The sequence below is a fragment of the Halictus rubicundus genome, chromosome 3 (genome assembly GCF_050948215.1).
Source record: "Halictus rubicundus isolate RS-2024b chromosome 3, iyHalRubi1_principal, whole genome shotgun sequence".
Taxonomy (NCBI): domain Eukaryota; kingdom Metazoa; phylum Arthropoda; class Insecta; order Hymenoptera; family Halictidae; genus Halictus; species Halictus rubicundus.
This window is the reverse complement of record NC_135151.1, coordinates 1820593-1838498: the sequence shown is the minus strand read 5'-3', so window position 1 is coordinate 1838498 and position 17906 is coordinate 1820593. Positions and strand designations below refer to the sequence as shown.

Genomic DNA, 17906 nt, shown 5'->3' with positions numbered 1-17906 from the left:
TTAAAAAAAATTTCATCGCTCTACCTCATTTCTATCGAAAGTTCTTTGATTTTGAATCCGATTTCGTCCAAATTGCCCACTGTGCGGCGCACAATGGTGCCAAGGCGGCAAAAAATCCATTTTTATAAAAAAAAAATTATTTTTGGTTAGCCTAATAGTGCGTGCATGATGTGCCAAAGTCAGATTTTTGAAAAAAAATTTTTTTACGGAGATACACGCATGGTAAATAACCATTTCCTCGCTCCTGGGGATTCATCAGTTTTCAGTGCGATAGTTATGTAATTACTCCGTCTATAATTGAATACTCAGGGGTTTACAAATCATATGGATTATTGCAAATGGTTTCAACGCCGCGGCGCGCGAAACAAGTTCCCCTCCCGCTCCCTCTAAGCTGCCGAGTAGTATATCTCGATCCAGAGTTAAGCGGTTTTTAGCCATATTGGCACCGTCACTTCCGCTCTGCCCGGTAACCGAGGACAACCAAAATTTGTATGTGAGCTACATATAACATCAACTAACTCTCATGTAAAAAGCAACTTTCTACCTAGCCTGGAACTTGAGATATAAATACGCTAAAAACGCATAATTCTTGGAATATACAGGGTGAGTTACCAAACGTTAGCACCTCAAATATCTTTGTTGTTTCTAAAGATACGTAAAATATGGTAAGGACAAAGTTGAATGGTACAATGGGGCTGACACGATGCAAAAAAAATTTTGTTTTTATGACATTTTTTTGGAGATATCAAGGTCCTATATATATAGGAGGAGGAGTAGGAGGAGGAGGATCATGTTAATTCTAACCCACTTCCAGACAAGCTAGAAACTTGAAAATTTGGAATCAACTGTCTTTTATATCGAAACCAACAGGAAAAATCGAAAAACCCGAAAAATATATATATTTTTTTTTAATCAAAAGACTACATACGTCACGTGGTTGGGCATACCCTATATGCTTTGGGTTGAGCCTTTCGAAAATTTCGTTAATTTAAGACTAGCTCGGCTAACCATCCCCACCACTTCCGATACGCATTTTCGTGTCGCGAATTCCGTGACGCTAAATTTTTCTCATGCAAGTCAAAATACTAGTGCCAGCGCCGACGCCAAGTTCCCTAGGTTTTAAAGTTTGAATTAGGTAAGTGCAACAATCAACTTGGATCGAACTTGGTTCGCGCGCTGCCGCACGCGTTGATGATATTATTTCTAGCTCACATACACATTTTGGTTGTCCTCGGTTACCGGGGAGAGCGGAAGTGACGGTGCCAATATGGCTAAAAACCGCTTAACTCTGGTTCGAGATATACTACTCGGAAGCTAAGAGGGAGCGGGAGGGGAAGTTGGTTCACGCGCTGCCACGCGCGTTGATTGAATTGTAAAAGAGTGTTTAACAGAGCTGAAATGCAGCCCATAAAAAATTAGTAGAACGGTGAAATGTAAACTAGAATGTTTTCGAGTAAAATTATTTAAAAATAGTTCTAATATGTTTTTAAAGTCATCTAGTAAAGTCATCTTATGGTGCTGAGGTGGAAAAAATATTTATTCATGAAAGAAAAATTTTTTTAATTAATAATAACAGTAGCTAAATATATGAACAAATTTAAGATAGTGTTGATGACAATAGCTCATTATTAAATTAATATTCAGGATGGTCGATTTTAAACTTCGATATGAAATTTGTATTTGTTCGAATTTTCCGGGTTTTCCATTTTTTACAGCTAGAGTTTCCAACTACAAAATTGGAAAAAAATAAAATACGTATCATTACAATTAATATTATACTTAATTTATATTAATTAGATATTTTGTACACAAGATTTACATAGATGTTAGTTACATATTTCATATAAAATATTAAGCTGAACGTTCTAATCCTGGTTAAAAAAATAATGTGCGTTCGGTTTTATGCTAAAAGACGGCCCGGTGCTGTGCCATGCTAAAGCGGCGATGTCACGAAAGTGGGAACGCCGAAACCCCGGGCGTGAGCACTCTCATTCCTCTCTGTACATAACTCCTTAATCATTTGTATTTGATCAGATTTGATCATTCGTGTGGATCTAGTTCCAGCATTTATCGTTCGTCAGCGTAGAGGGCGTAAGAAAACCAGTTGTTTACATGTGAGACACGAAGCCCCATATGGTGATTGGTCTACTCCTATACCTCGTCTGTGCTCTCATTCCTCTCTGCCGGAGTATGCACAACAGAGACGAAACGCGTTGGTAACTTGGGGAATAGCGCGGTAAAAGGGGAATTTAGAGTGGAGGAACAAGTCTTGATCTGACGGCATTGGTCCGTACCACAGTCGCCAGATCAAGACTTTTTCCCTCACTCTAATTTTCCCTACTACCGCGCTATCCCCCCATGCTTCCGCCATTGCCCAGTCACGTGACACGTTCCATCTCTGTCGTGCATACTTCACTACTGGTAGAGAAAATGTAACTTTTCCCCTCGATTCGTGCTCCCTTCCCTCATCTGGCGATACTGATTCATACAAATGTGGGGAACTGCGCTAGCAGATCACTGTGTATTAAAAAATAGAAATCAGGAAAAGAAGCAGGAAAAAAAGAAAAATCAAAGTCCACAATGATTCACCAAGATCCACTGGTTACTGGTTACTGGTTTATTCTTCTGTTTATATATTTCACATAAACATGGCGTTGAACAGCCTGAGCTCTATTTGCCCAATACAAACCGGTCCTTAAACCAAGATCCACAATTTGCTTACATAAATGCGAACGCGCAGGGCGGATTGCTTGAATTTCTGGAACATGCAAACGAGTCTTAAGAATACTCCGTGACGTCGCGTCTGGCTCGCTGCATAGTCTGTGCTTCAGTACAGGATAAAGTGTCGGTTCATTGTGTCTATTAGTAATTGTAATTACAGTTTTAGTTTATAATGCCGCTAGAAAATCTTGAAGAAGAAGGTTTGGAGAAGAACCCAAATTTGGAATTGGCGCAAACGAAGTTTTTGTTAAGTTTGCCCGAACACAAAGATGATCCTTTCTTAAAGAACAAACTTTTAGATGCCATCAAAGCAGAAAGTGAGATTGCATCTTTTTCATTGTTTGAATACTGCGATATATTGACATATTTGGTTAGCTTCGGTTACAATGCATTATTATCGAATGTTGTTAATTCAATTATTCCCCTTACTAACGCTTCCTCGTTTATATATAAATACGTGCGATATACTGTTGAGACATTTACCCTAACCTCTTTTGTCTTCGATCCTCCGTGAAATTAGTGTGACACAGGCTGTTTTTATTATTTCATTAATCTCTGTATTTTATGATTGATCATTTTATATATCGGTTTGTTTAGTACGTAATTTATATATGCGATTTTCATAGACATGGCTCCGTTTTACGAAGAAGTGTGTAAAGATTTGGATTGGTCTGTGGACGAAACTCTTCTGGCTGAAATGAAAGCACGTAATGCGGAAAAATTGAAAGAACTCGATGACGCGATCGAGGATGCCGAAAAGAATTTAGGAGAAATGGAGGTTCGCGAAGCGAATCTTAAAAAGTCCGAGCACCTTTGCAGAATAGGAGATAAAGCGGGTGCTATCTCTGCATTTCAAAAAACCTATTGTAAAACTGTATCTCTGGGACATAGATTAGACATTGTATTTCATAACATTAGGATCGGATTATTCTATTTGGATCACGATCATATTACAGCGAGCATAGAGAAAGCCAAGAGGTACAAAAACATTAAAATCAAGTTCTCGTATAACGATACTATGTAGGATACCAAGAAACATTCTCAATAATTTTATTAATCTAGTTTAATAGAAGAAGGTGGTGATTGGGACAGAAGAAACAGACTTAAGGTTTACCAGGGAACATACTGTATAGCAGTACGAGATTTCAAAGGAGCTGCAAATTTCTTCTTGGACACGATTAGCACGTTTACGAGTTACGAACTGATGGATTACAATACGTTTGTTAGATACACAGTATACTTAAGTATGATAAGTTTACCACGAAACGAGCTCCGCGATAAAATTATCAAAGGCTCAGAAATTTTGGAAGTACTTCATAGTAACCAGGATGTAAAAGTTTACTTGTTCTCCCTGTACAACTGTCAATATGCTGATTTCTTCAAGAATCTCGGTACTGTAACATTATTTCGAATAGATAAAAACATACTTATTGTAGAAGCGAGGATGTATAACCGTATGATGATTCTTTTTTAGCACACGTTGAAGGTTTGCTGCGTAGAGACTATTTAGTATTTCCTCATTATCGGTATTATGTTAGAGAAATGCGTATTCTCGCGTATACACAACTTTTGGAATCGTACAGATCTCTGACGCTACAGTATATGGCAGAAGCTTTTGGCGTCACAGTGGAGTATATTGATCAGTAAGCTTCACAACTTTGCAAGCTAATTAATTGCAATCAGATTTGGGCATTAGACACAGAATTAATCGTCAACGATCGCGATTGATTATAGATATTAATCGCTGATTAAAAATTATTAGTTGACTGCGGATCTTTGCGGATTTTGTGCATTAATTGCAAGAGGCAGGAGCCAAATGTTAATTTAATTCTTGGTTTATTGATTTTAATAAGCTAGAAATATTACATTGGTATTCTTTATTTCTTTTAATTTATCTACTGCTTTAAGTTGCATGTACTCAGTTTTGTCATAAATGCATAAAATCTGCAGTCTAATCATTAGTTACATTAAATATTGCCCAACTCTAATTGAAAGGTATAGTTAGTCCTTGTAACATCATTTTTTTTCTTGCAGGGAAATATCACGTTTCATTGCAGCTGGGAGACTGCATTGTAAAGTTGATCGTGTTGGTGGAGTAGTCGAAACCAATAGACCAGATAGCAAAAATTGGCAATATCAAGCTATGGTCAAACAAGGAGACTTGCTGCTTAATAGGGTGCAAAAATTGTCACGTGTTATTAATATTTAATTATACACAAAGAATAAATCGTGATGATTCAATATCAAACCACAAAACCTACTCATTTGCGTGCTTGAAATTCTTCTAGATTAATTTGTAACATACTTAATATTAATTTTGTATCAAAGACCCTGATTATAATTATTCAATTTTATGGTAAAAATACACATTAAATGTGACTATTCATACACGATGTGCGCGTCCTTCTGTCCCTACCTATAAATAAAGCAATACTATTTCATAAAATAACTAATTAAGAACTATACATATACTGTAGAATAACGTATATATGGAAAAGCTAAATAATCGCAAGGATTTGCGGTTTATCAGATTACGGCCATTTGATATCTTTTTCAATATGGCTTTAGTCGCCATTCGACTTTCGTCAATATATGTAAGTTCTTGAATAAATATTTATGTATTTGCACGCAAAGTTTATTCTCAAAATAAATGTTTGCTTCGGCTGTGCAATATTTGATGCAATTAACGATTACAATTGAAATATTTGATTATGAATCACGGCTGACGATTCAATTTACGGTTAAAGGTAGATTTTATATACTATCCGCTCAGACACGGAATGGTTCTGTTCAGTAAAATATTTTAACGATACTTTTTTTACCTAATTTTCGATAGGTACATGTCTGTGCTGATACGATCGGATAATATGAACACCTATATTCAAATGTCTGATCGGTGCTAAACGGAACCGTTCCATGCCTCTGCTGATAGTATAAATCGTTTAATATTTTTAATCGAAAAATAAGTAAATGAAACATTTTAATCGATTAATGCCAAACTCTATCTTAAATTTAATTACTACACAGTTAGCATTAATTTAAATGAAATCGTGTATACAGGTTTTTGAAAAACCCACGCTACCTCATCTATAAATCGGTGTAACGGTTATTCGACTGGGGCCTGAAACGGTCGAAAAGGTAAACACCGAAAATGGGTCGAAGAAAGAGCAAACGACAGGCTCCTCAGAAGAGAAAAGCCATCGAGCCGTTGGATACACAATTCACGTGTCCATTTTGTAACCATGAGAAATCGTGCGAAGTTAAAATGTGAGTTCTGTGCTTCGAAAGAAACCCAATGTCTGCCGAAATACGATATAGAGCATGGCGTTGTCTGTGATTTTAGGGACAAAGGTCGAAACACAGCGAGGATTTCCTGTCGCGTCTGTTTAGAGGATTATCAGACCACTGTCAATGTGTTATCAGAACCGATCGATGTATACAACGACTGGATCGACGCTTGCGATGCCATCAATTAAACGTTATTTTCGTGATCTCGGACAATGGAACTTGTGCCTTTTTTATACGCTTTAAATCATTATTAAATATTATTGATAAAATCTATCAATGTTTACGATTAACCTTATTTTACCGATTATCCAAAACTATTTTATACTGTGACTATGTACAATGAATTCTCGACGATGTTGATCAGTATTTGGTACAGTATTATTGTTACATGTAACAAGTCTTGCTTTCTAATTTGTTCAAAACATGATCGGTTCGCCCGTGAAATGAAATGGGCAACGAGCATGCGTTTAAATTTAATGACCAAGGATAAAAGTGCCTGCGGGAAAATAAAGAGACGCAGCGGTAATTATTTACAAAATACATATACCCCATTGATTTCAATGACCTTGAAATACGTGTTATCAAGGTTAATGTTAAGAGCAACTTTACTCGTACATATACAAAGAAATATACTTGTCAATACATATTCGGAAATCAAATTTCATTTCGATTTCAATCATAAATTAGCAATTAATGAATAAATTAATTAATAACCCTTCGCAGTTATTTTATGTAGAGGCAATTAATAACATTCATGCTGATTATATTTTTTTTCTTCATTGCGAGTCTGTCACTCGATATTGTCATCAATTTAACGATTAATAACTTTCATCAGTACTTGACGATCAACGATTAATATATTTATCGACAGATTGAATAAATAGCGGTTCTCAGAAAAATTTTCGAATAAAATCTCATGGTTGACGTTGGCTGTTAACGAAAATGACTTTTAAAATGCGCGCTCTATTTGAATTTCCTGATATAGCTAAGTAAATGACGCGAATCCTGTATTGTTCTCCGGTACTTTGCACTTGATAGTAGATAAGGAAACGCACTAAGAAATTCTGTCTGTTTTCGGACAAAGTTCAAAGACGTTACACTTGGTGGTGCGCAATCTTTTGCGAATCGAGAGATGGAAAGCTTTCGATCGACGTTCGTAAAACGTTGAGATTGTCGCATAAATTAATCCGTAGTTTGTTATTTTCTAACGAGGGTAACGCTGATCGCGTAAACATTGCATGACACTCGCCTTATGGTCGTCATCGTCTAAAAATATCAAGGAGGCGAAATAGGTTGACTGTCGCGCGAGTGTAAGAACCAAACTTGTAACTTACAGTGCTTGACGATGGATAAAGCCAGGGCACTGCACGATGGTTGTAAATTACCACCCCTTCGGGGTTTGAAAGATTTCTTATTGGAGCCGTCGGGTTTCCAATTACCCAATTTTAATGATTTCGAAAAATGGGGTAATAGAGTGGTAAATAATCTGATATATTATCAAACCAATTACCTCTACATGTCTCTCAGTGTGATGCTTGTTGTTGGGTAAGTATATGTGATAATATTTGAAAGATTTTAATTTGACACTCCCTCTGTCTCGCATTATACTATAGATGATTTATAGATATTATATTAAACATTTTTAATTGCTTAGATGCCTGCATCCGAAAGAGCTGCTTCTTGGAGCATTATCGGGGGCAATCATGTATCTTTTTCTACTTACCGAACACGAGGAATTATGTGCAATAAGGAGACAATATCCAGTGGTTCAGACAATATTTCTTATTATTTGCGCAGGTTTTGTTCTTTACATTGTAAATTCAATATTTTTAATACTGCTGTTTACCATTTTATTACCATTTTGCGGTAAGTTTTACAATTGATTTTACAAGTATACTATGTTTGACCGACTTGTATTAATTGTGTTATTAATTTCAGTGACTTTTATACACGCATCGTTGAGATTAAGGAACATTAAGAATAAGCTAGTCAACAAAATCGAGGGTATGGGAATTGAACGTACACCTATGGGCATGTTCTTAAAATATTTTGGTATGAAAGAAGAACTTCTTACCTAAATTTCTACTATACTTATTTGTCGAAAAAGAAAAGTACATCTGTATGTATTTGAGATGTCACTTTTAAGCTTAATTTATTAATTATTAAAGCCAGAAATTTATTTATTTATTCTAATATTATGCTTTTTCAATGAAAAAGAATAAACAATTCGAGAAGCATAGTAGTTCTAGGCTTGCATAATTTTTGTAGCATATTTATTTATGGATGTAAATTTATAACAAACTTACCGTGTACTACTTAAATTATTAATGAATTAGTATTTCAATGTTGAAAGTGCCAGTGATTCATTAAGGATATTGATATTTAACAGTTTTTGAGACAATTGCCTCCCTTCCCTAAGAGTGGACTAAAGAAAATGTCAGTCAATAAATAATAAATTGTGTAGACTTGTGTGCAATATTGAAATTTATTGTTCTAATCGGGACGTGAAATCTTGATAAAATAAAGCTATTTAAATAAACATTAATATTTTTTTAAGAAGTGACTCTGAGGAGAGTATATATTTAATTTATTGTACATTTCATTTTATTTACGGCAGTGGCCAGCTTCTTAAAACTGCTCCGAAATTCTCGTTTAAGCAGCTGACCACCACGATACGTATTTGATGTATTTGTTGAATAGACTTATTACATTGTATATATATATATACATATTTTTTTCATGCATCATGTAACAAAAGAGAAGTATTGTTTTACAAATGCTCTGTGTAAGTTAAGATTTTAATTCAACTAATACCTTAATGCAGTACTAATTGTTCTCTTACATTCGACGATTGTAATTTTGTATTAGCACATCACTAATTCTTATCCTAATTTTTTGTTGTATTTTTTTTTATTTCATTAAAGCAGAAGAAGTGACTGGTTTAACCCTGCGTGCACACTAGCTATACCAAAACGCTTCGGTAGTAATTCATTCTAACAGCCAGTGAATGTACAGTATTAATTAGCGGGTGTCGCCTTAATTTGATGGAGAAGTATCTCTGGAGATAAACATCACGGTGAGGGCTGTCTACATTAAAACATTTACGATACCGTTCCAAAAATCAGTAATAAAATTCTTTTACGTCTAACAAACTATATTTATGTGCATTCAAAGCTTTGATATTAACAAAATGTTTATAAGCATATGACGATTGTACTTGTATTTATAACATATTAGAAAGCTAGTCCCGTAAGTACAGTTGATCTTTGTTTAACGCGTTTACTACCGAGTCAATAAAATTACCACAAAATTTAAGTAATGTAATGTTTTTATCTTCTCCGATTTATTTTTAAATTTTGGCAGATAGTTGTCTAACTCGCGTACAAGTCACGCGGTAGTCCACGTGTTAAGTATATGTATTAACATTTCCATGAATTGATGTAAATAAAAAAAGTAACATGTATGTATTTTGTTATTCAGCATTTATTGTTGTAAAATTTAAAGTTCCTTTAAGAAAGAGGTGTCTATACTTAAGAAGTAATATATTTACTTACTTATCTTGAGCATGTATTTAAAGGACCGAACATAAATAAATTCTTAACGAGTAATCTACGTTTGTAAAAACAAAGTGTAATGTATTGGCAGTTTACATGAACCACTTAGTGATGTTTTAATCATAGTGTCGATAAAAATATTTGCCGCTTTCTCGTAAATAAACCTAATTATTTCGTTTGTTACATAATAGACGTAGTCATTAAATATATTTAAACAGATTACATACAAACAGAAAGTTGATCAATTATGAAATATACAGAGTGTCCCACGTAACAGTTTTCAAGATTTTTTAAGTACTTGCGATAATCTGACAAAAAATATTTTCAACAAAAGTTGATCAGTTTTCGATTGGCTATATATTGCAATAAAAAAAGTTCGAAAAACATTTTTTTAATAGTATTGTCAAGGTCACCTTCATTTTTTTAAATGGCACTTTGTATTTTTCACTTAACAGTATTACAGCCCGTGTCGAGACGAATTCAACGACCTAGTATACCATGACTTTCGGATGACCTTGAAGGTAAAGAAATGAAAATTTCAACAAAAAATGACAGTCTGCTTGAATGGGTGATAATAACTCTGGCTTGACCACGATCCCCTGATTTGTCACCACTTGATTATTTTTTTTTATGGGGTCATTTACAGTCGATAGTTTATGCTGTTCCAATACAAAATAAGGAACATTTAAAGCAGCGAATTCGTACAGCATGCGAAGAACTTCGCTACGACAGTATCGTAAGAGCAACCAATGCAAATTTACTACGAAGAACGGAATCGTGCCTACAACAAAACGGATTTCAATTCGAACATAAATTTCATCCGAAAGTCATGGTATACTAGGTCGTTAAATTCCTCTTGACACGGGTTGTAATACTGTTAAGTCAAAAATACAAAGTGCCATTTAAAAAAATGAAGGTGACCTTGACAATACTATAAAAAAATGTTTTTCGAACTTTTTTTATTGCAATATATAGCCAATCGAAAACTGATCAACTTTTATTGAAAATATTTTTTGTCAGATTATCGCAAGTACTTAAAAAATTTTGAAAACTGTTACGTGGGACACCCTGTATAATGGTACATACGGTACCTATAGGTAACACGTCTAAAACAATAGAACTTATTTTATGAAGAGAAATAGAATCTCTGGAAGTCATTTGAAACTTATATTCTACCCTCGTTATGGAAGTATAATTTTTCGAACGGTTACTGTTAAAATAATCGATTTTCTGTAATCTTGTCTTGATCAATATCTAATTTTTACTTAGAAGAGTTTCAGACGCATTCTACTATTTTGATATTCATCGATGAATATGGAACCGATAATTGCGTCTGAATGTTAATCAAACACATACTGCGTGAACAATTTTAAATGTACCACTTGTTCTTTGATTGCATAAGATGCGCTCCAATTTGTAGTCGAAAGAAAATAAATACAGTACGTTATCTTGTTCTGTAATAGTAAAGGAAGAGAGGTCTATTAATTAACATATAATATTTTTTTATATATAAGAGCAGTACACATACCATATCACTATAACTTTGTTATAAATACTGTGTTTGCTGGAGATAGTATTGTGTCTGATAAATGTGTTTCAGGAGAAAGCTCTCCTATGTTCGTTTTTGGAAATGGTACTAAATAACTATGGTCAGACGACGGATAACCCAGGCTTTCCATTTGATCTATAAAATCCTGAAATGTAAAAACCGATATAGATTTTACAGATACTTTGCAAGATTAAAAAATAATGCGATCATAGAGCTTACTTCTATTGTGTTTGCTGCATACATGGACATCGTTTCCTTTTTACCATTTGGCAGTCTTAGGCAGAGCCTTATAGTTTCACTATCTGTGTACAAAAATGCATAAACGTTTTCGTAAATTATTAATAATTTGGGAACAATTTATCATCCTATTAAAGCGCAATGAAATCTTACTTGTTTTATCTTTATTTAGATCGAATTTTGGCTTGCATGATTCATCCTAAACAAATTATCATTAATTTATTTACACCACATTGAATAGAAACAACAATGTACAAACGATTCCAAACCTTCGACCGTTTTTGGACTTTTTCTTTCAAGTCTGGCTCGTCAATCCTTTTCTTTTTGTTTGTATTTTGAGATTCACTGGCAGGCATTCTTGAACTCGAGCTCTGTATGTCGTCTACGCTATTGGAATCGTCTAAGTCTTTTAAACTATCGATCAAATGTTTGGAAGTTCTGGTATTACTATCGTGATTCTAAAAGTGTAACGAGCTATATGAGAAATAAGTACTTATTTCATAGTTTACAGCATATGTAAACACGCGAAGGCTTACACTTGTTGAATTAGTTGCAGAATCCTCGTTTGTTGTTGTCGCTGTTGCGGTATTATTGCTCCATTTTTTAGGGCTGACCGATTCGTTCGATACACACTCTGGAGATGGGTGAGTACTTAACATATCGTTTAACGCGAATATTAAAATATCGACGGTAATATGATGGTATGTCTTCATACATTCCCCTGTTCTGGGATCTATTACTGCCACATAGGGATACTTAGACACATTGTAAAAATCTATATAACGCTTTCCATTGTTAGTGTTTGACAAAGCCTATTAGCAAACGTAATATATATCATGCCTTTTACTTTTCATTTTCGAAAACAACAATAAAGAACAACTGACTTTCGATTACTACTTACTTGCCAGAAGATAAAATGATCTTTCACAATTTCTTTAATCTGCCGATTCGACCAAACGTCTCTATTGAGAACCAAGCAAGCGAATTCCTGAGGATTTTGAATATTTACAAGTAGCCAACGATTCAATGACTTCGCACGTTCGCGTGCTACAAAAAACGATCCTAAGCAGAGAATACTGTACGGACGTAGAAACAAGTCTTCGAATCTGTTAGATTTGTGTTTGGAACTTGGTTTAAGCCCTGCGACTCTGCGAGCCATTTCTTCTTCTTGTCGTTCTGCACAGAATAGTCCATGTTATTTTATGCATTTTATATAGTGTTGAATAATATTAATTTAACATGTTAAACGCCTAAAGCAGGCTTGGGCACATTTCTCTCAACTAAAATAAAACTGTTCCGACCATAGTGCTCACTGTCCCCTTCCAGCAAGTGCTGTTACCATGGAGAAAGGACATGCTTCGCCTGTCGCGAGTAGCTACAAAGGTACATACGATGGGGCATTGATGACACAAAGCACCAGCGAACACGACGATGGTGTGCACTGCATGACAGAAAGGTTCATAGGGGAAGCAAGCATTTCAAGGGCCCCAACCATATCCAGGCTTGGCCTAACGTATAGACTTTACATTTATGCCATACTGGTCCCTATGAACTGGCCGCATACTTTTTATTTATGCTACAGTATGCACTGCTGCTCTGGCTTTTTTTTGTAGAGTGCAGCATAAACGGAAAGGCAAGCAAAATAAGCTTGGCATGAACGTGTTAATTAAATAAGTCTTACGTGTTTCTATCTTGAAATCTCTAAATCTGTCTTCTGACATTCTGGAGAAAGAGCAAGCTGGATCTGATGGCACTAATATCTCTTGCGTTGGTAAAATAGGGGGCCTTGTTTCTGGTTCAGGATCATTCGGATCTGGTTCAGGATCAGGATAGGTGAGTTCTGGTTCGGGATCTGGATCAGCGTGTTGCGGTTCGGGTGCTTGCCCTCCCTCGAACATCACTGTTATTGCAGCTTCTACATTGCCATCGGTTAGATTTAAATACTGACGAGCAACATCTTCAGTCTCTCCTAATAACAGATAAAGTATATGTAGTTGTATGTAATGTAAACACGTTACATCAAATAATGCAATGTTTTACAGAAACGTTAAACGAAACTCGACCGTAAACCTGTAAAGCATCGATCGATATTTAAATTTAAAGAATACTAACCAGTCACTTCTATGAATTTTTCAATAAGTTCTGGATCCATAGTGTTTCCAGATCGCAACAGTGTTTCAAATGAAATTTACGAATATCGGTTGCAAAGTCTAAAGCAACGTCAACCGGCTGACATCTCCGAACATTCAGGAAATTCTTCGTTCCATTCAGGAAACCTCGAAGTTTACTGTTACAGCATAAACACCGTAAGAAATTTCAGAGCTAATACTCCCCTTTAAATTACAACAACGTAACGCAAGTGTACTTTTCAACGAATACACTGTAAACAGTTGTCCAGACTGCAGTTCAATGTTTCCCCGAGCATTAGAAATTTGTTATGTGTGTGCACTAGGCTTCGTGCGCTTGCGTGAATAAAACGCAGTTCTGAATGTGCGATGGACTTTTACGATTCGCAAGTTGCAGACTCGCAAATAGTTGCGCAATATTTTTCTGTTCAGTAGCCAATCACAGAGGAGATATAAAAGTAGTCAAGGAAGTGGCGCCGCATAGCGGTGACTCTACGTTCGAATAGATCGAGATATCCACATCGATTCTCGATATCGATGTTTTGATTCTCGCGAGTCGAAATATGTCTGATGGCGGTTCTTTTCCTTCGTATGAAGAAGAAATTGTAGCGGAACTAAAAATTCGATCTTTGGAGGATCCAAAGAATTGTTGTACAACAGGGGATAAGATCGGCGACCTACTGAGCTCCATCGATAACCCACATGGCTTCCCCAGGATTGACAGAGGTTCCATCGGTGACCTACATAAGTCTTTCTGGAGCTGTCGAAGGGCAAGTATCAAGGGACTCTTCCGGGGTCTCCCGGAAGAGACTCATTCGAAGAAAGGTATGTTGCGCGTCGTCCCCGGCAACTCGTGAGGGACTGACAATTTTTGGCAGCGCACCTTGGTATATAGTTGTTATGATAACCGTTGATCAATGGCGCTGCGCTGATATTCACGAGAATAGTTTATAACAATTTAAGACAATACCAAAATTGGTCCAATGCTGTTTTTTTTTTAGATAATTGTGGTCCATGAGAAAAGGGCGCTGTTATCGGTTTCTGGTTTTCAAGTAATGTAATTAAAAAATCGACTGTGTGCTGTGATCTGTATTGTGATTGTGATGTCATTCTATATAGTAGTTTTGTGGATAGTTCTGTGTTGTCAGATCTACCACATTCGAGGCACAGATTTGTTGCCTCCAGTGCATATTAAACGTCCGCAGTAGAAACGAAACGAAGCATACAAAGATTCTCGCTAACAAGCCTAAATTCATGAGTTATCGGTAACGTCGAGCGCAGACATCCTTCATACATAAAATTAATCAAACGTTTGGTGTATAGTTGAAGGAGTACATCTATTTAGTCAGTTAAAAGAATTTTATCGTCGACCGTTTTCTTTGCAACTGTTCTTCCTCTATCGTCTCCATGACACGCTACAGCTTTCCATCGATAGATGTCGGTTGCCACAATTTATTTTTTCAATCATATGGTATAACGAGTAACAGTGATTTTTTAATAATATATTCACTCCATGCCACATATTAGAACAAATATTAAATTTACATTCCAAAATTTAATACTTTAAATAAAATTTTCCTAACTGTACAAGCGGTACGCTCGTTGCGGCACCCTTACAATAGCCCTGTAAACCGAAAGCTTATCTAAGCTCTCCGTATGGAAAACGGAAGCGATTAACGAGAGGTAGAGGGGGGGGGGGGGGGGGAGAAAGAAAGAGAGAGAGAGAGAGAGAGAGAGCGCTCAGCAGCGATAGGCAACGTTCGCGAAACGTAGTCGAGGAAAAGCGGTTTCTGGCTCGCTGAGAACGGTGGCAGTAAATTATCGGAAAATTAACCGATGGGGAAAAAAATCCGTAGGAAGGGAAGGCGAGCTTTTTGGTGCGAGAGCTTTTGGTGGGAGCGAGAGAGCTTGACGGGGTTCAGAGAGGCGCGAGTGAGAGAGAGAGAGAGCGAGAGGCGGACATATATGGTCGCGGGGTCCGAGAAGCTCTCAGGTTACGCCGACGGCGCTAACCGTTTTCACGATGATGCTCGCCCTCTTTGTCATTCGTTGCCTCTCGTTTCTCTCTTTCTCTCTCTCTCTCACTCTCGTTTTTCTCTTCCTCTCTCTCTCGTTTCTTCGCTAGAGCGGTCTCCGCACGCCGCGGTCTCCTTTTCTTTCCGACTGCTCTGACTGTCTCTCTTTTTCAGCAGCAAATCGAAATGACGACGTCTTCGTCGCGCCACGACCAAAAATATCGATGGTCTGAGCAACAGCCGCGGGTGAGAATGAGAGGCGACGACTAGGATGCGAAACACGGCCAGAGAGAGAGAGAGAGAGAGAGAGAAAGAGAGAGAGAGAAGAGATAGAGAGAGAGAAGAGAGAGAGAGAGAAGAGAGAGAAGCGTGTGGCTTCATGAGCTTGACGATGCGCGCGAGAAGGGGCGAGGTTCCCGTTATTTCGAGATTATCGGGGATTGCCTGCTTTTTGGAATCGTGCCGATCGTCTCGTCTCCACTCTCGATATCGAGTCGGATTCCCAATCTCGCGATACGCTACCAACGAGAATACCTTCGCCATTACTTTTTCCAAGCGGCCAGAGAACCGACATCGGTGCCAGCACCGTTCAGAGAACACTGGCATCGAGCTGCTTCGGAGCTTTTCTTTCAATGAAATTGCACTACCGAAAAAAATTGATACTCAACGCGAATCTTTTATCGGATTCTCGGTGAAAATCCATGAATTTGTAGCCATAGGTACGTGTATGTGTGTACCAAGTTTGCAGACTGCAGTCGGTAGCCTGTGCATCTTCTAGAATGCTGGAACCAGAAATTTCGAATGTAATTCCTCGATGCTGTTTAGAATGTAATAATATTGTTAAATCCTCCTAATGCATAGTGCATAAACGTTTCCATGCATAAATGTGTAATGTCTGCGACAGAGGAATGACTTTAGGCTTGTTAGCGATTAGGCTACTTTATCGTCTGCGAGATTTTTTCAAGAACTCTGAAAACTTTTAATTTTCACTATGCAGTGTTAAACAATTGTCTTTCCACTGCATGTACGTAAAAAATTAAATTAATGTTTTCCTGATTAAAAAACTGTATTTCGTTGAATGCATGGAGTGAAACAACGACATCGAGACTGAAGTTGCATCGGTGTTCTAGAAAAATGTCTTTGGGAAAATAGACTTGGCATGTTGAGACACGAAAGGCATGTTATTCGTGCTTGATCGTGTTATTCAGTGAAATCATATATGATTATTCCGAAAGTGTGAGTTTGCAATAGTAAACGAGCGCAATGACACAATATAGTGATGAAATATCAAAATCTAAAAGGAAAGCGCGTAATCGAGGTACACCGTTGATTCGCTGATTCGTTGCCAATAAAATGGGAGCGACAAATTTTGAGCTGTATCATTGTTGCCGCAAATCGACGATATACCTATCAACGTGTCGGTAGAATTGTATGAAAGCTGTTATTCCGAAATAGCGTTGCATCTACCGTGTTGTACAGCGCGTCTTAATGTTTTACCCATCGGAAGACTATTAACAGGCTCTTTAATGACTGTACTAATGAGTTTTCTTGCAACTAGGAATCTCGAGAGAAATTATTAGGTCGTGTTACTCGAGATAACTTATTCGTTTATGAATGAAACTGCTGTCGCTATTGGGAAATTGGTTGGGAAGTCCCGAATCATTAATCTTCGGTTGTTAAAAGGCTTGAAACTAGCTATTTTAATACTTCATATTAATAGGATTTTCGGCTAACGTTGTATCTGATTCTGAGAAGTTTAGAATGTTAAATCTTCTTTTAAACTATGAATTCGCTAAAGACATTGAAAAATTGATCAAGACGTCTGCAATTGTTGACGTTTTGTTATGAAAACACTATTAAGTTTTCCGAGACTGTGGATCTGTATGCAAAATCAAAATTGCCTGGATCAATTGTAAGAAGTAGGAGACAAACAGAAATTTCTTCCATGAATCATTCCAATTACTCTTTTAATGTAAATTCTTCTAATCTCACTACCGTTTTAATTTTATCCACGAATTTTTGTCACAAATTCGTAAAATCCGCAATCTACAGACAACATACAAAATTGTCCCGCACAGTAGTTTTTCGTCGCGAACAGAATTTCTCGGTTGAATCGTGGAACGGTCTCGTTCGAAGCCGCGTATTTTGGGACGGCCTGTAGGCCTGTTATAGAATTGTCAGATTGTACACTGTCGGTGAATAATACGTGTCTGAGGATATTGAGTAACCGCGTGGGAGTCGCGGTGGTCCGAGAATAGCCGGACGAGAAATGCAGAATCTTCGAATTTTGATCGCCGGGTTTATCATTTTCTCGCTCGCGCTGCCCGTTCGCGATCCTGGCTGATCCTGGGATCGAATAAATCGCAACACCTCAACGAGGAAAGACTCTGCTTGTTCGGGGTCGATAAAAATTTCG

At 36.9% G+C, this 17906-nt stretch overlaps 4 protein-coding genes across 6 annotated transcripts; 3 read left to right on the top strand and 1 right to left on the bottom strand.

Moving 5' to 3' along the window:
* Positions 1–2809: 2809 nt before the first annotated feature.
* Positions 2810–5112, top strand: Rpn7 (regulatory particle non-ATPase 7). The gene is made up of 5 exons (XM_076784716.1): positions 2810–3038; positions 3348–3699; positions 3784–4112; positions 4196–4364; positions 4756–5112. The coding sequence occupies exons 1-5, from the start codon at positions 2894–2896 to the stop codon at positions 4928–4930; spliced, it is 1170 nt and encodes a 389-aa protein (XP_076640831.1). The 5' UTR covers positions 2810–2893; the 3' UTR covers positions 4931–5112.
* Positions 5113–5788: 676 nt separating this feature from the next.
* On the top strand, positions 5789–6535 carry LOC143352234 (transcription elongation factor 1 homolog). Its single transcript, XM_076784565.1, has 2 exons — positions 5789–5988; positions 6065–6535. Exons 1-2 carry the CDS (start codon positions 5873–5875, stop codon positions 6195–6197), a joined length of 249 nt encoding a protein of 82 aa, XP_076640680.1. The 5' UTR covers positions 5789–5872; the 3' UTR covers positions 6198–6535.
* Positions 6536–7027: 492 nt separating this feature from the next.
* Jwa (PRA1 family protein Jwa) lies at positions 7028–9484 on the top strand. Of its 3 annotated transcripts, none has more exons than XM_076784714.1 (4): positions 7028–7554; positions 7664–7875; positions 7948–8061; positions 8937–9484. In XM_076784714.1, the coding sequence occupies exons 1-4, from the start codon at positions 7355–7357 to the stop codon at positions 8969–8971; spliced, it is 561 nt and encodes a 186-aa protein (XP_076640829.1). In that variant the 5' UTR covers positions 7028–7354; the 3' UTR covers positions 8972–9484. The 3 variants fall into 3 exon arrangements, with proteins under 3 accessions (XP_076640829.1, XP_076640828.1, XP_076640830.1); XM_076784713.1 differs by having other exon boundaries at positions 8934–9484; XM_076784715.1 differs by lacking the exon at positions 8937–9484 and adding an exon at positions 8399–8570.
* On the bottom strand, positions 9473–13836 carry LOC143352347 (UBX domain-containing protein 7). The gene is made up of 9 exons (XM_076784712.1): positions 13462–13836; positions 13031–13318; positions 12251–12525; positions 11886–12161; positions 11619–11807; positions 11503–11548; positions 11332–11414; positions 11092–11257; positions 9473–11017 (listed from the first exon to the last, which is right to left on the bottom strand). The coding sequence occupies exons 1-8, from the start codon at positions 13499–13501 to the stop codon at positions 11099–11101; spliced, it is 1356 nt and encodes a 451-aa protein (XP_076640827.1). The 5' UTR covers positions 13502–13836; the 3' UTR covers positions 9473–11017; positions 11092–11098.
* Positions 13837–17906: the final 4070 nt, after the last annotated feature.

Coding starts and splice junctions, on each gene's coding strand:
- Jwa (XM_076784713.1), top strand. CDS start 7,355: ATGGATAAAGCCAGGGCACTGCACGATGGTTGTAAATTACCACCCCTT. Junction 7,555..7,663: donor AGTGTGATGCTTGTTGTTGG/GTAAGTATATGT, acceptor TTAATTGCTTAG/ATGCCTGCATCCGAAAGAGC. Junction 8,062..8,933: donor CATGTTCTTAAAATATTTTG/GTATGAAAGAAG, acceptor ATTTCATTAAAG/CAGAAGAAGTGACTGGTTTA.
- LOC143352234 (XM_076784565.1), top strand. CDS start 5,873: ATGGGTCGAAGAAAGAGCAAACGACAGGCTCCTCAGAAGAGAAAAGCC. Junction 5,989..6,064: donor AAATCGTGCGAAGTTAAAAT/GTGAGTTCTGTG, acceptor CTGTGATTTTAG/GGACAAAGGTCGAAACACAG.
- LOC143352347 (XM_076784712.1), bottom strand. CDS start 13,501: ATGGATCCAGAACTTATTGAAAAATTCATAGAAGTGACTG. Junction 11,549..11,618: donor AAGTCCAAAAACGGTCGAAG/GTTTGGAATCGT, acceptor TAATTTGTTTAG/GATGAATCATGCAAGCCAAA. Junction 11,258..11,331: donor ATGCAGCAAACACAATAGAA/GTAAGCTCTATG, acceptor TTTACATTTCAG/GATTTTATAGATCAAATGGA.
- Rpn7 (XM_076784716.1), top strand. CDS start 2,894: ATGCCGCTAGAAAATCTTGAAGAAGAAGGTTTGGAGAAGAACCCAAAT. Junction 3,039..3,347: donor AGATGCCATCAAAGCAGAAA/GTGAGATTGCAT, acceptor CGATTTTCATAG/ACATGGCTCCGTTTTACGAA. Junction 3,700..3,783: donor AGCATAGAGAAAGCCAAGAG/GTACAAAAACAT, acceptor TTATTAATCTAG/TTTAATAGAAGAAGGTGGTG.